General features: G+C 40.3%; 1 protein-coding gene and 1 pseudogene across 2 annotated transcripts; one reads left to right on the plus strand and one right to left on the minus strand.

Moving 5' to 3' along the window:
* Positions 1 to 7,713: 7,713 nt before the first annotated feature.
* Positions 7,714 to 12,090, plus strand: LOC149829569 (uncharacterized). Its single transcript, XM_090015585.1, has 2 exons — positions 7,714 to 10,801; positions 11,016 to 12,090. The coding sequence occupies exons 1-2, from the start codon at positions 7,738 to 7,740 to the stop codon at positions 11,408 to 11,410; spliced, it is 3,459 nt and encodes a 1,152-aa protein (XP_089871711.1). The 5' UTR covers positions 7,714 to 7,737; the 3' UTR covers positions 11,411 to 12,090.
* Positions 11,492 to 13,215, minus strand: LOC149829570 (endoglucanase 1-like; annotated as a pseudogene). Its single transcript, XR_016433574.1, has 7 exons — positions 13,053 to 13,215; positions 12,741 to 12,970; positions 12,575 to 12,667; positions 12,354 to 12,503; positions 12,150 to 12,273; positions 11,901 to 12,064; positions 11,492 to 11,833 (listed from the first exon to the last, which is right to left on the minus strand). The product of XR_016433574.1 is annotated as an endoglucanase 1-like (transcript).
* Between the last annotated feature and the right edge of the window lie 566 nt (positions 13,216 to 13,781).

Genomic DNA, 13,781 nt, shown 5'->3' on the forward strand with positions numbered 1-13,781 from the left:
TTACAATTTTGAAAAAACATATAAAAAGTTGGTATGTTTTATATTTCTCTCTCTCTCTCTCTCTCTCTCTCTCTCTATATATATATATATATATATATATATATATATATATATATATATATATATATAAAGTGATAGTTGCACAACCCTTAGGTGCGCAGTTACCAGTGAAAACACCCAGGTTGTCGATCGCAGCCTTGATGGACTCAGCTTGGTTCAGCTCGTCATGAACTTGTTCATGATCGATTTGTATAGTTGGCAAGCCGAGCCAGAAGCATCTCGTTACAAGTCTATTAGCGCCCCTTATTTTGATTTTTTATCTCTCATATAAGAGTTTTCTTTAATTAAAAAGAAGTAGTAGGGTAATGTAGGTAATTCCTTATGTTATCCCAGAAAAGATACTAACAACAATATTAACACCATCAATCGTAGTGATGATGATTATGATAATAAGGGCTAGAGCATTCTCTAACAAATTAAAGTCGATCGATTCTTCTCAAAAAACGGGAAGTGAAGCACCATGCCGGGCAGAGGGGACAAAAAAAACTTTTTTGAAGATCAAAATTGGGATTCCCATGCTTCTCTATGCCCAACAAGAGATATATAAATGAAATGTTGACAGGGAGAAATGAACATGCAGGATGATTTCACTGTCTAAAGTGGTTGATTTATCAATAACACTAGTATTTCTTCTCTCAAAATCTTTTGTTATACTGCATATATCAGCTATAAGCTAAGAGTGTGTTGTCTTCCTATTCCCCCAGGGGGTTGTGGTAGTGGCCTCCAATAGTAAAAAAAGCAGCCCTCAAAGCGGGGTTAGAGGGAGAGTGAGTTGGTAATGTTGAAGCCTATCTGAAATAAAAGTACTGGTAGCTTAAACAGTGAGCCCATAAAAGGCAACATGATTTAAAGGTACATTGTCTTGATAAGGAAACATCTTCGCTATTGTTGATTGCTAACTTTAAGAACATGTCCTTGCTGCATTCAAGCTTGGTGTTTAAGAACATAAATTATTTGAAGAAAGACTTATCATAGCACAAGGAAAAAAGGCCGAATTTTACTGTAAGTGCAAGCGACTTTACATAACTTTCTTCATACAACTTGAACATCTTAAAGAAACACGAGTGTTCCATAAAATCCTAACAGTATTGGCAACGACCATTGTGGTATTGAGCTTGACATTTTAAATTACAGTTTGAAATCAATGGATCACATCTCTCTTTGGCAGGAGGGAAAAGGGTTTTGAGTCCTTTTGGATGGCACATGTGCATTGGGATGAGATGATGTAATATGACAATCTATTTCTAGTTTTTTTATCTTTAGGTGGGGTTAAACTTAGTTAATGTTAGTGTTGTTAAAAGCCTGCCTCAAAGCGGAAAAAACATGCCTCACCACAAGGGGAGGGCCTTTTATTGGGATGGCAGAGGCAGGGGACAAGGGCTCCACCCCTGACCTGTCTCAAAATTCTGCTCTCCATCCCCTCCTTCATCCTCGCACGGGTTTTGATTTTAACCTCGATCTCCACCCTTATCCCCGTTTCATGTCCTCCATCCTTGGTCCAAACGAGGTAAGACGGGGAGGGTCCCCATTTTTCCTTGGTCCACTACCATCCCTAAAGACATTTTAGTTGTTTTACTAATGAGGATCGAAGATGGGGCAGGGCAGGAGAAAGCGCATCACCACCTCCATCCCTGCACGAGTTTTGATTTTAACTTCATCCTCACCTCCATCCCTGTTTCATGTCCTCCGTATCCAATCCAAACAGGGCAAGGCGAGGTGGGGCACTATTTTCCCTGATTCACTGCCATCCCTATCCTTTTGAACTTGAGTTGCACGCCTCGTAAGCTATGAGGCATACACCTCATGTGCCTCATTTTTTACGAGTCAAATGGGGGTCAAAGCCCTCATTTGACCCAAAAAGAAAGGGGGGGGGTGATTGATTAGGCCCTCGACCTCTCATCTCTCTCTCTCTCTCTCGTCTCTCACCCTCCTCCCTCTTGTTGTCTCCCTTTGGTGTTGCCCTCCCTCTCTCAATAAGTCTCTTCCTTCTCTTTATGTCTGTCCCTCGCTCTCTATGTCTCCCTCTCTCGCTCTCCCTTTATCTATATCTCTCCCTCTCTTGTTGTCTTCCTCTTTCTCTCTCTGTATATCTTGCCCTCTCTCTATCTTCCTCTCTCTCTCTCCCGTGTCTCTGTCTTTGGTCACTAATCTTCTTGGGAGCGACAAGGTTCATATGCTAATATAGTCATTACATTTTTGCTTTGGTGCAAATTGTTTGATTACGTTGATTATGGTCATTACAAGTGATTGAAGCACTTTTATGATCTGTTGTATGATATTTGTTTATTAAAGATTATGTTGTATTTCTTTTTTTTATTTATAGTTTTATATATTTGTTAAACGATTTTATTTTAAGTTTTTTTTAAATTGAGGCTTATGCTTTACTCCTCGCTTCAATTTTTTGGTGGAGCTCTATGCCTAAATGGTTTTCATAGCATTGGTTAATGTTAATATTATTATTGGTAGGGAAAATGGGAATTTGGGTAGATTTTGATTTTTGGTTTGTTTTATCCGTGGAGATTTAGAAAGTTGTCTTCCGTAATGAATAGTAAGATTTGTTTACTTAGAGTATTGTTGTGCTTTTAAAAAATAAAAATACTATTCAAAAGAGATTTACTTTCAAAATCTCATGAAACCTCATGAGAAAGTGAAACTTACACAAATGAGATTTACTTTCTAAATCTCACATTTGTGTTATGTGTCAAACTTACTTTTTATGAGAATTGTTTTTGGGGTTTTATGCCATTTTTTTATATTTTATTGTTTATGAAGTACTACTCAAATAAGATTTACTTTCTAAATCTCATGTGATTCCAAATCACATGAGATGCAACCATACGTACTCTTATGCTGAAATTTGTGGTCTATCTTTGAGGGCGAGCTGTTCTTCTAGTATATTATGGTCTGTTTGTGTGAACATGCTATTCTTCTAGTAAATATATATATATATATATATATATATATATATATAAAGGTGATAACAACTAACCACTTTTCTATCTAACAGGCTTTTGAAGTTTTTTTTTTCATGTTTTCCTTAAATGTGACCATATAATTATGTTCTACATGCTTGATTATATAAGAATCAACTTCCCATATATGTATAGAGTTTTATAAGATTTAAAAATCATCAATCTAAGATTTTCATAAATATAAAAGGCTTAAAAAATTATGTTTTATTGAAAAAAAATATAGAACCAAGTGTCATAGACTAATAAATTGACCATATTGATCAGCTAACCACTTTTTCAGTTAACTCAGTTTTTTAAGGTTTTTTTTCATGTTTTTCTTAAATTTGGTTGACTTTTTTTTTGAGAAAAATATAGATTTGCATTTTATTGAATAGTTAGATCTGCATTTTATTGGATAGTTAGATCTGCATTTTATTGGATTGTTTAGCATATGTAATGAATATAGAAGGATATTGTTGTGTGTTTTTTCATGGATCTTGATGCTATAAATATGTTTCTTGCATACATCTTAGTTAAAAATACGCGAAAATCATTTTGAAAAAGGTTTTGCAAAAAAATATTTTAGGGTTTTGATGTTTTATGATAAAGAATGTTAATCTGATCATATATGGTAGATTATAACATGTATATCATGAATAAACACCATGTTATTGCATAAATAATCCATGATTTCATGTTATTTTTATGTCTCTTATGATTCTTGCATAGATGAAATCGTATTCGAGATATTTCATGAAGGTTTTATGATTTTTGGATTATGTTTGTTAATATTTTAGTAAGATTAGCCTAAATATGATCAAAGATGTATTGTATGATATTGTAAATATGTTTAGAACATCTAAAAATCGTGATTGTATGAGTTTTACCATGTTTCTTGTTCTTGCTTAATAAATCTTGCATGAGTTTTGATCTTGGTCATTTTGTCCTCATTTTTTTGTTCTAACCAATTTAAAAAAAATTAACATCTCTATGACAATGATGTTAATAAATAAAAATAAAAATATTGAAGTGTTCTACATATCTAGAGCTTAAATTTAAAATCTTGTTTCATTTCGTTTGGTTCAGTTTTGAGATCAAAATGTCTATTGCAATAGAGCATAGATTTTCTATCCTATCAGTAATACTATTCTGACCAAAGATTTTAGAAAGCATTAAAACCCTAATTAAAGCTTATCAAAATAAATTATGAAAAATTTGGGTGAAAGGCATATGAATAACGAGATTTTATAAAAAGATTTTTCTCAAAAGACTTTCCTATAAATCTTGAGAAATTCTTCAAACTGAAATAAATTTCTTTAGTTGTCAGGAACTATTTGATATTTTTTCTAAATATGGTTTAGTCTCAATTTTTTTTTATTTTATTACAATGAATTTTGTAATTTTGTTTCCTGTACTGTGTTTCTAAGAGGATGGGGCAATCTCAGTAAAAATTTGGGAGTTAAATTCTGTCCCTATGATTTTTGATGGGTTTTCCAAAATTGAGTTAACAAGGATCCAAACTGTACAGTATGTCATGTGTTTATGTCAGATTATATTTTATTTTGTGCAACATGTTTATTGATGCTTAAATAAAATATTGTTCTAATATGCATATTAACTAAATGCATTTTATTATTGATTATATTGGGCATGATTAAATATTAATGATTAACCTACTTTGACTGTGTATATGCATATTGATTATATTATTGTATTGATTTTATGATAAAGACTAATCAAAAACATGTATTGAGTGTCATATTGCACATGTGGTTGCATGTTTGTATTAGCACTATTAATAAGAGAGTCAATTAAAAAATAAAATTAATTCTCTTGTGACTTATTAAGAAAATAAACATGATACTAACAAGGGATCTAAAATCAAAATCATCCCAACCTGAAAACAAATGCAACTATGTAGCTTAGTCCAAATGTTAATGAGTTTCAACTTTCACCAACTAGGAGTTTGTGACTTATATGAAACTGACAAGGTAACTGCCCATGAGAATCTTTATAGCGGCCAGTGGTCTCCTATGAGTGTGATGGATAGATGAAGTTGGACAATACAGCAAATATTAGGTGATCCTGCTAGTTCATATGTGAACAGGGACCATGGTGACCCGTCCAATCCTTAGCCATACTGGTTGGTTGGCAAAACCGACCTTGTAGTGGTCCCTGGCTCAGAACCCACATGTTATACAGACCGAGAAGATCAGGTGAGGTGCGCAAAGTGATTGCACACTTTTGGTATGCTGCTGCACCTGATCACCCACCATCTGCTGCTGGTGCCACAACTTGACAGGCTGCATCTCAAAGATGAAGGGTGATAAGGTGCAGCAGCACACTAAAACTCCACCCAGGATTCACCATCCCGGGCCCACTTGGGGGCAGCAAGACCAAGAGCACCGCCTCAACTTTTTGCTAGCAAGCAAAAAGCGTTCAGTGGGCCATAGGGAATCTCCACTTATAGCAAAGCGAGTTCTTTCTTTGCCTTTGAAGAAGCAGCAGCTAGGGATGGCAGTGGACCTGGGGAAAGCGGGGCCCCGCCCCGCCCCGTTTGAACCGGGGATGAAGGGTATGAAACGGGGATGGAGGTGGGGGTGGAGGATAAAATCCATCCCCGCCGCGGAGGCAGGGCGGGGGTGGACGTGCACTTTTCACCGCCCCGCCCCGTCCCCGCCACGATCCTCGCCTAATCCCCGCCCCAACCACTTTTCCCCGCAATATCCCCGCCTCATCCCCGTTTAGACCGGGGATGAAGGGTATGAAACGGGGATGGAGGATAAAATCCATCCCCGCCGGCGGAGGCGGGGCGGGGTGGAGGATAAAATTTTGAGGCGGGGCGGGGGTGAAAACCTTGTCCCCCGCCCCGCCCCACTGCCATCCCTAGCAGCAGCACAATAAAATTTCCCCAAAATAGGGCTTCTTATATATAATTCTTAAAACTGGTCATCCTTTCTGGAAATCACAAAACCCGACCCGTTCTTTGCCTCTTATTACGGTCTGAATTCTGGTTCTTAATCGGGGGCTCCGCTTGTTCGGTAGGAGCTGTTAGTGCACGTCACCATGTGTTGGGACGTTGCAAGTTCAACACCCAAGGGTGTGTTGTGTAACTGGTAAGGTTGCCTTTCAGAAAAACATATACATATACAATGGCTCCGCTCTTCTAGTGGGGGCAACTTACGAATGTCATCAATTTGACAAAACGTCACAAGTTCAAAACTCTCAATAGCGTCCCTTTTCGCAAGTCGAAGCTATTATTACTTTAATAATTGAATACATTTTATGCTTTTCAATAAAAATATTTTTTATATTAAAATATCAAAATAGTTTGTTATTGATTAAAAAATTAAAAAATTCTGTGTCCTCATATCTTAATTTTTGATTTTTTTTTGAAATCACGTGTCCTCATGTCGAAGAATCATTGTGGTATAACTCATGGACATTCAAACATCACGTGCAAAGGTATGTCCTATGACATCCACCGTAAGGGTTCACATGAGGCCATCATTAATGGAAATGAACAAACGCCAATTTTCTCATTTATTGATAAGGTTTTTAAAATATTTCTTTAACTACAAACAAATAACAATTCAAATTTCTTTGCCATACTGATCTTTCTTACTTTTATCAATAGAATTCTCTTTGCTGGCTTTCATTTTCACCATTTTCCTTAAAAAATAAAACCAACATTCTGAAATTATAAAAAGTGAAAAAAAGTTATAGAAAATGATCTTTTAAAAGAGTAGTTAAATCTAACATGAATATATGATATTCCACTCACTAATATATTATGCAAACCCACAACTGAAACCCAACTTCATCCATAAAAAAAAAGAGATTTAGGGAGAGAGAAGCAGCAGCAAACTATTTCCTAGGATTAGCGCTGGTAAACAAACAGAGCAGAGCAGCTCGTGACTCCGCTTGGTTCGGCTCGTAACGAACTCGTTCGTGATCGGTTTGTATAGTTGGCAAGCCGAGCCATGAGCAGCTCATTACGGGTCCAGCCTGAATACCCGTATAGATAAATTATATATATTTTTATTGATAATAAATATTTTATATAATATGTAAAAGAAAGAATACATATATATATATATATATATATATATATATATATATATAATATGAGGTATTAAGTGTAATTTATTTTATATATATTTTCAAATATAATATATAAAAATGTATATAGTGTCTATAAATAACATGAAATGTTTTTACATGAGCCAGCTCGTTCATTTAATTTCTAAACCCTAAAACACCATTTTATGACAAAGCCAAGTACAAAATCTCATTAAGACTAAAAAGCCAAACATACTAGCAAAAGGGAAAACCAGAGAGAGAGAGAGCGGTTTGAGCATAGTGAACTCACCTGAGTTGAGAGAAGCCGGTGTTTAAGAATTATTTTATAAATTTAGAAGGGTATTTGTAAAACATCGAACATGAGGCATGTTTTTGCAAAATATTGAAATCAAGTAGTGTTTTTGTAAATATGCAAAAAGTTAAACCAAAGGCTGGCCCTGTTTTAAAACGACGCGCAGAGCGTTCGCTTCGATAGGGCCGTCTTTTCCCTCCTTTTTCTTTTTTGTTCTTACTATTGGCGTCATCACTCTCACCAGCCTGTGCCGCAACACGCACTCACGCTCCAGAAGCCTCTTCTTTAGAAAACCCATGCCTGCTGATCATCTCTCTCTCTCTCTCCAACCTAAAGTAAGTTCTCCTTTCCATGGCCGTGAAACCCAACCTCCTCTTCTTCGTCTTCTTCTTCTTTTGTGTGTTCACGATCGTCATCGCCTCTGCAGCGAGTTCCCTTCCTCCCCAGGACGGGATTCGGCTTATCTCCTTCCGCAGCGGCCTGTCCAAAGCCTCGATCGATGCGCTCCGATGGAACCGAACCGACCCATCCTCCTTCTGCAGCTGGCCCGGAGTCGTCTGTTCCCCCGACGGCCTCTCCGTCACATCCCTCAAACTCTCCGGCCACAACCTCGCCGGCGCCCTCAACCGCACCGCCGAGCTCTGTCGGCTACGCCGCCTCGTCTCCCTCGACCTCAGCTCCAACGCCCTCTCCGGTCACATCCCGCCCGACCTCGCCAACTGCACCAGGCTCGCCTCGCTCTACCTCAACTACAACCTCTTCGAAGGAGCGATCCCTGCCGAACTTTTCCGGTCGACAGCACTCACCGAGATCGATCTGGGCGACAACCGGCTCACCGGAACCATCCCCCGCGAGGTAAGCCTCTGCAGGGAACTCCGGTACTTGGGGCTCTATAACAATTTCTTGAGCGCCGAGGTTCCCGTGGAGGTCTTCCTTCTGCCGAACCTTGAATCTCTGTATCTGAACACCAACAACTTCACTGGAGCCTTGCCTGAGTTCGGCGGCGGCGGCTGTGCCATCTCTGATCTCTGGGTCCATGAGAATACGCTCTCTGGTTCTTTGCCTCTTAGCTTGAGAAAATGCCGTTCTCTTAGGAATTTTTACGCCTCTGAGAACCGATTGGTCGGGACTCTTCATGATTTTTTCGGCGAGTTATCGAGTCTTGAAGTCATTGATCTCAGAAAGAACGAACTGGTAGGTGGGATACCGAGAACCTTGGGGAATCTGGAGAATTTGACTGAGCTAGTGCTTTCTGAGAACCATCTTAACGGGAGCATACCGTGGGAGCTAGGTAATTGCAGTCGATTAACCGTTGTTTCGCTCTGGGGAAATCGGCTATCGGGATCGATCCCTCGGTCTTTTGGCGATCTTGGTAATCTGAACGAGCTGTTTCTGTTTGAGAATATGCTAGTAGGCTCTTTGCCCCCCGAGATAGGGAACTGTAGCTCTTTGTTGGTGCTCAAGGTTCAGGAGAATTTCCTCGGGGGACCGATTCCGGTGGAGGTGTTTAAGCTTCGGAATCTGAAAGTGCTTCATGCTTTTGACAATCGCCTTGAAGGTGGTATTCCTCGAGAGATTGGGCGGCTGAGGGATCTTGTTGAATTGGGTTTGTACAATAACAGTTTTACAGGTCGAATTCCGGTGGAGATCGCTACTCTGATGAAGCTCAGGTTTCTGTCATTAGCTTACAATAACCTCACTGGGGAGATACCTCCTGGTCTTGGGGGCGACGCTCTTCCTGATTTAGAGAAGCTGGACTTGACGGGCAATGAACTCTATGGCCGCATTCCAGATGGTCTATTCTCTTTTCGTTCATTGTCAGTTTTAGACCTGGGCAACAACCGTTTAAATGACAGTTTTCCAATTGAGTTAGGGTCTTGTCAATCCCTCCGGAGGGTAATTCTTGCCAATAATCTTTTGAAAGGGGGCATACCAGCTAGTCTGAAACAGAACACTGGGGTATCATATCTGGATCTCAGAGGGAACTTGCTAAAAGGGCCGATACCGCCCGTTCTGGGTTTCTGGAGCAACCTGTCGATGCTGGACATTTCGGATAACCAGTTGTCGGGATTCATACCTCATGAGTTTGGTAACCTTCCCAAGTTGCAGATTCTACGGGTTTCTTCAAACAGGCTGAATGGGAGTTTGCCTTATGAACTGGGTAACTGTAAAAACCTTATAGAGTTGGACCTTAGTAAAAATCTGATATCGGGGAGCATTCCCGTGCAGCTAATGGATTTGGCGGGATTGCAGAAGTTGCTGATTCAGGAAAATGCGATCACAGGAAGTATTCCAAAATCATTGTCATCACTTCAGGATCTCTTCGAGTTGCAGCTTGGAGACAACATGCTAGAGGGTGTTATTCCTGAAAGCGTTGGCAGTTTGCACCATCTTTCTTTCATGTTGAACCTGAGTAGCAACAGGCTCACAGGAGAAATACCAGCTAGCTTAGGGAAGCTTGATAAGCTGCAGACTTTAGATCTTTCAAACAATCATCTCTCTGGAGAGATTCCTTCAGGGTTGAGTGGCATGATCTCTCTTTCCTTTATTAATGTATCATTCAATCAGCTATCTGGTAGACTCCCATCGAGCTGGATGGCTTTTCTGTATTCATCACCAACCTCTTTTGTGGGTAATAGCGACCTCTGCATTGAGGGTACTCTAGCAAAGGGTTGCAAGAGAGAAATGGATCACCATGTTGACAAAATCGAAAGAAAGCTTGCTGCTGGACTTATTGGTGGTATGTTCATTGTAATTAACTTATGTGCCATCATTTACTTGCTTGTAACTCGTGTTGTTATTCTTCGCCGGGTCCATCTTCTAGTTCAAACTCACGATGAGCCAATCGATGATCTGCCACATGATCTTACATTTGAGGAGATAATGGAAGTAACTGAAGGTCTTGATGAGAAGTATCTAATTGGAAGGGGAGGCCATGGGATGGTTTACAGGGCAGAATGTGCATCTGGAAAAATTTGGGCAGTGAAGAAGATGTCTATGTCAGAGGTGGGCTTCATCACAGAAATCAAGGCTCTTAGCATGACGAAGCACCGTAACTTAGTGAGAATGGCTGGTTATTGTATCAGGAGCGAGCTTGTTTTAATAGTTTATGAATATCTTGAAGGTGGGACCCTTTTTGATCTCCTTCACGAGACAAAATCATGCCATGCCTTGGATTGGGAAATCCGGCATCGTATTGCCTTGGGCATTGCTCAAGGCCTATCGTATCTTCATCATGACTGTCCTAAGCTAATTGTGCACAGAGATGTGAAATCCAGCAATATTTTGCTAGATTCTGAATTGGAGCCCAAAATTGGTGATTTTGGGACAGCAAAATTAGTAAATATTTCTGAGAGCTCAGAATCAAGTTGCACAAGATCTTCAATCATTGGAACTCTTGGGTACATTGCTCCAGGTGAAAGATTTGTCACTATTTTCTTTGTGTTTGTTTTATTTCTTCAGCATTTTTGTGATGCACTTGAGTTTTAACTCGATTCTTTTCAGTAAGGATCTTGTAGCAGAATTCATTCCCTAATCTTGTAGGATTAGCAGAATTAATTCCTCAAGTATCTTAATTAATTTGAATATGCTTTCTAATTATTATTGTCCTTATTGTTGGTTCTGTTCAGAAAACGGATTTTCCACACGCATTGATGAAAAAAGTGATGTCTACAGCTATGGGGTTGTCTTGCTCGAGCTTCTCTGTAGAAAGCTGCCTGTGGATCCAAGCTTTGAAGATGGTGTTGATATTGTTACTTGGGCTCATAGAAACTCAGATATGATCAATGACTGTTGCCCATTTTGTTTTCTCGATGAGGAGATTAGTTACTGGATGGAAAATGAGAAATGCAAAGCAATGAAATTGTTTGAATTGGGATTGTCTTGCACACAATGGGATAGGGATGAAAGGCCCTCTATGAGGGAAGTGGTTGATATTCTGATCAAGATGGATTCAGAAAAAGGGATGTCAACTATTCACAGGATGAAGGAAACCCCTATTCTTTCTAACCATGACAACATTTAGAACTTTCTCAATGGGTTTGGGGAAGAGAACATCAGAGCTTCTATCCTCTGCCTTCTTTACAACATCAAACTAATCACCTCTTTAGAGGTGGAATGAGTTTTGCGGTGTTCCCACAAGAAAAGCAAGAGCACCAACAAGAGGCACATTGATGTATGTGGCTGGTTCTAACTGCTGATAGTTATTCCGATCATCAGCAAAGCTATCTCCGTTATCAGGGCCGCCAACCACTGCACCTACCAATACATTTGGATTTGGGGATCTGGAGTAGAGGAACTGGAAGCCATCACCACAGCTGATAAACTCAGGGTGGATATGCACTGATGGAAGTGAAGAGCCTCTGTGATGGATGTGCTGTGGATACTTATCTCCAAATCCCACCATGTATGACATCTTTCCTGGATTGTCATCTAGAATATAATCAACCTGCAAAATCTCTGGTGTTAATTAGCGGCCAAACGTGGGAGCTCATACTATGACAACATGGTTGTACCTGCTTCTTAGCAAGTGAGACCAGGTCGGCTGCCGTGACTGTGGTGGCCCCACATTGAGTGACTTCTCCTGTGGATCTCATGTACTTGGCGTATGTCATGAGTAGGAAAGCTGTGGTTGCGACATATTGCAGGTTGCTTTCACTTGCTTTGTAAAGTAACCCTCCTGTAAAAGTGTAATATTAGCCAAAACCCAGCTATTCACTAATGGAATTGAAAAATCCTTGCAAAAAGTTCTCTCCTCTGGTGACCTGGGGTATACTGGGCCTGAAACTGTGATGCTCCTTGAACCAGGGAGCAATTGAAGTTGTCAGAGTGTATTTTGTACAACTCTAGTTCTTCCAGCTTGTCCATCAACAAGCCCTGCAAATATAGCTAGAGGATGTTAGCTCTATAGGTAGTCCGAGCCAGAACAAACAGAAGGAATGAGAAGGTGACGCCTCAAACCCTTAGACGAGAATTTTTGTTCCATCTCGCTTGTCGTCCCAGCTGAATGCATAGACATCATCATCTGCTCCCAGTACGTGGCCGTTGGTTTGAATATATGCCTTATATGCAGTATCCTGAGAAGCTCTATGCAGCCATGATGCACCCCAAAGTTCATCCTGATCAAAGAACCTCCGTCACTTCTCTCGGTTATTTTTATTTAAACAGCAGTTGAAGTTGGTGTTCTTACATGATAGCCAGAGTAGGAACAATAGAATGGGCAAACCACGGAGCCAAGGGAGTCACTGTAGGCACCTCTGTGCTGGTCTGCAAAATCAAAGACCTGCATAGAAAAGCATAACGCATAGCTATCAGTGTGTATTTAAAGTTTAGGTGATTATGGTAGATTCTGTTACTTTGATGGCCGTCTGAAGTAGTTGGTTAGAATAAGAAGGGTCGGACTTGCGAAACACGATTGAAGCTGCAGCGAGATCTGCAGCCATCTCTGCAGCAACATCAGAGCCCGGGTTTCGTGGGGTCACTTTGTAAACATTGCGTGGTGTGTCCATGTCCTCTGGCCTCTCCCAGCACCTGTGATCTGCATTCGGATCTGCAACCTGCATTGCATGCCATTGCAGTTATGAGTCTGCAGAACAAATTTGATCAAATATACTGCAAACAACATTCCGGTACTTGGGCAGATCGCCTTTACTACACTCACTTTGGACATATAAGGTGTTTGGGGGCAGCAGTGGCAGCCTTGAGCAGGTAATCACTGCCTCACCGAACAGCAGCTTCGGCATTCGCAAGCTGACCATTCATCAAGCTTCCGAACTCTATGACACTCCACGCCAGCAGTGTTGTAGTGAATGCCATGGGGAGGCCGAACTTGACGTTGTCTCCTGCATCGAAGTATCCTCCGACCAAATCAACCTGAAGAAATTACTTATTAATAGAAGATAAAAAAACTGTTACAGCTACATAAAAAACCAAAAGGTTTGTGACTTAAGTTACATTATCAGATGCTCCATCATTCAACCCAGAATCCACCCTCCAAGTCATGCATTGCGTCGCGGGTAGCTCTCCTGAGCGTTGTCCCTCAAAAAACAGAATGGACTTTTCAAGTGCATCGGCATAGTTGAGCCCACTCGATTGACACCAAGCACAACAGATGGGCAAGCAGAGCAGGACTAGCCAAAGGCCTACTCTTGCGGCCATCGTTCCTGGAGCAGTGCTTGGTTCAAGTTGGCTATGGCAAAGCTTGGAGTGGATTAAGGAGGGGGAGCTGGTATTTGTAGGCGAAGCGAGTCTAGTATGGCAGTTTGACGTTAGGAGAGGGTAGAAAATTTTGGGGAATTCTTTTCCTTTTTTTTAATGGACGGTTTTGATTTCGATTTGATGTTGGTCACGGGATAAGCAGAGGAGAAAGTGGCAAGACAAAGAGGGAGGGTGACTTG

This window comes from Nuphar pumila, chromosome 8 (assembly GCF_984573655.1).
Source record: "Nuphar pumila chromosome 8, dmNupPumi1.hap1.1, whole genome shotgun sequence".
Classification (NCBI taxonomy): Eukaryota; Viridiplantae; Streptophyta; class Magnoliopsida; order Nymphaeales; family Nymphaeaceae; genus Nuphar; species Nuphar pumila.

What these genes read in the sequence shown, in the direction of transcription:
- LOC149829569 (XM_090015585.1), top strand. Translation starts at nt 7,738, where the DNA reads ATGGCCGTGAAACCCAACCTCCTCTTCTTCGTCTTCTTCTTCTTTTGT. An exon ending in TCTTGGGTACATTGCTCCAG is followed by an intron (nt 10,802 to 11,015) that starts GTGAAAGATTTG and finishes GGTTCTGTTCAG; the next exon opens with AAAACGGATTTTCCACACGC.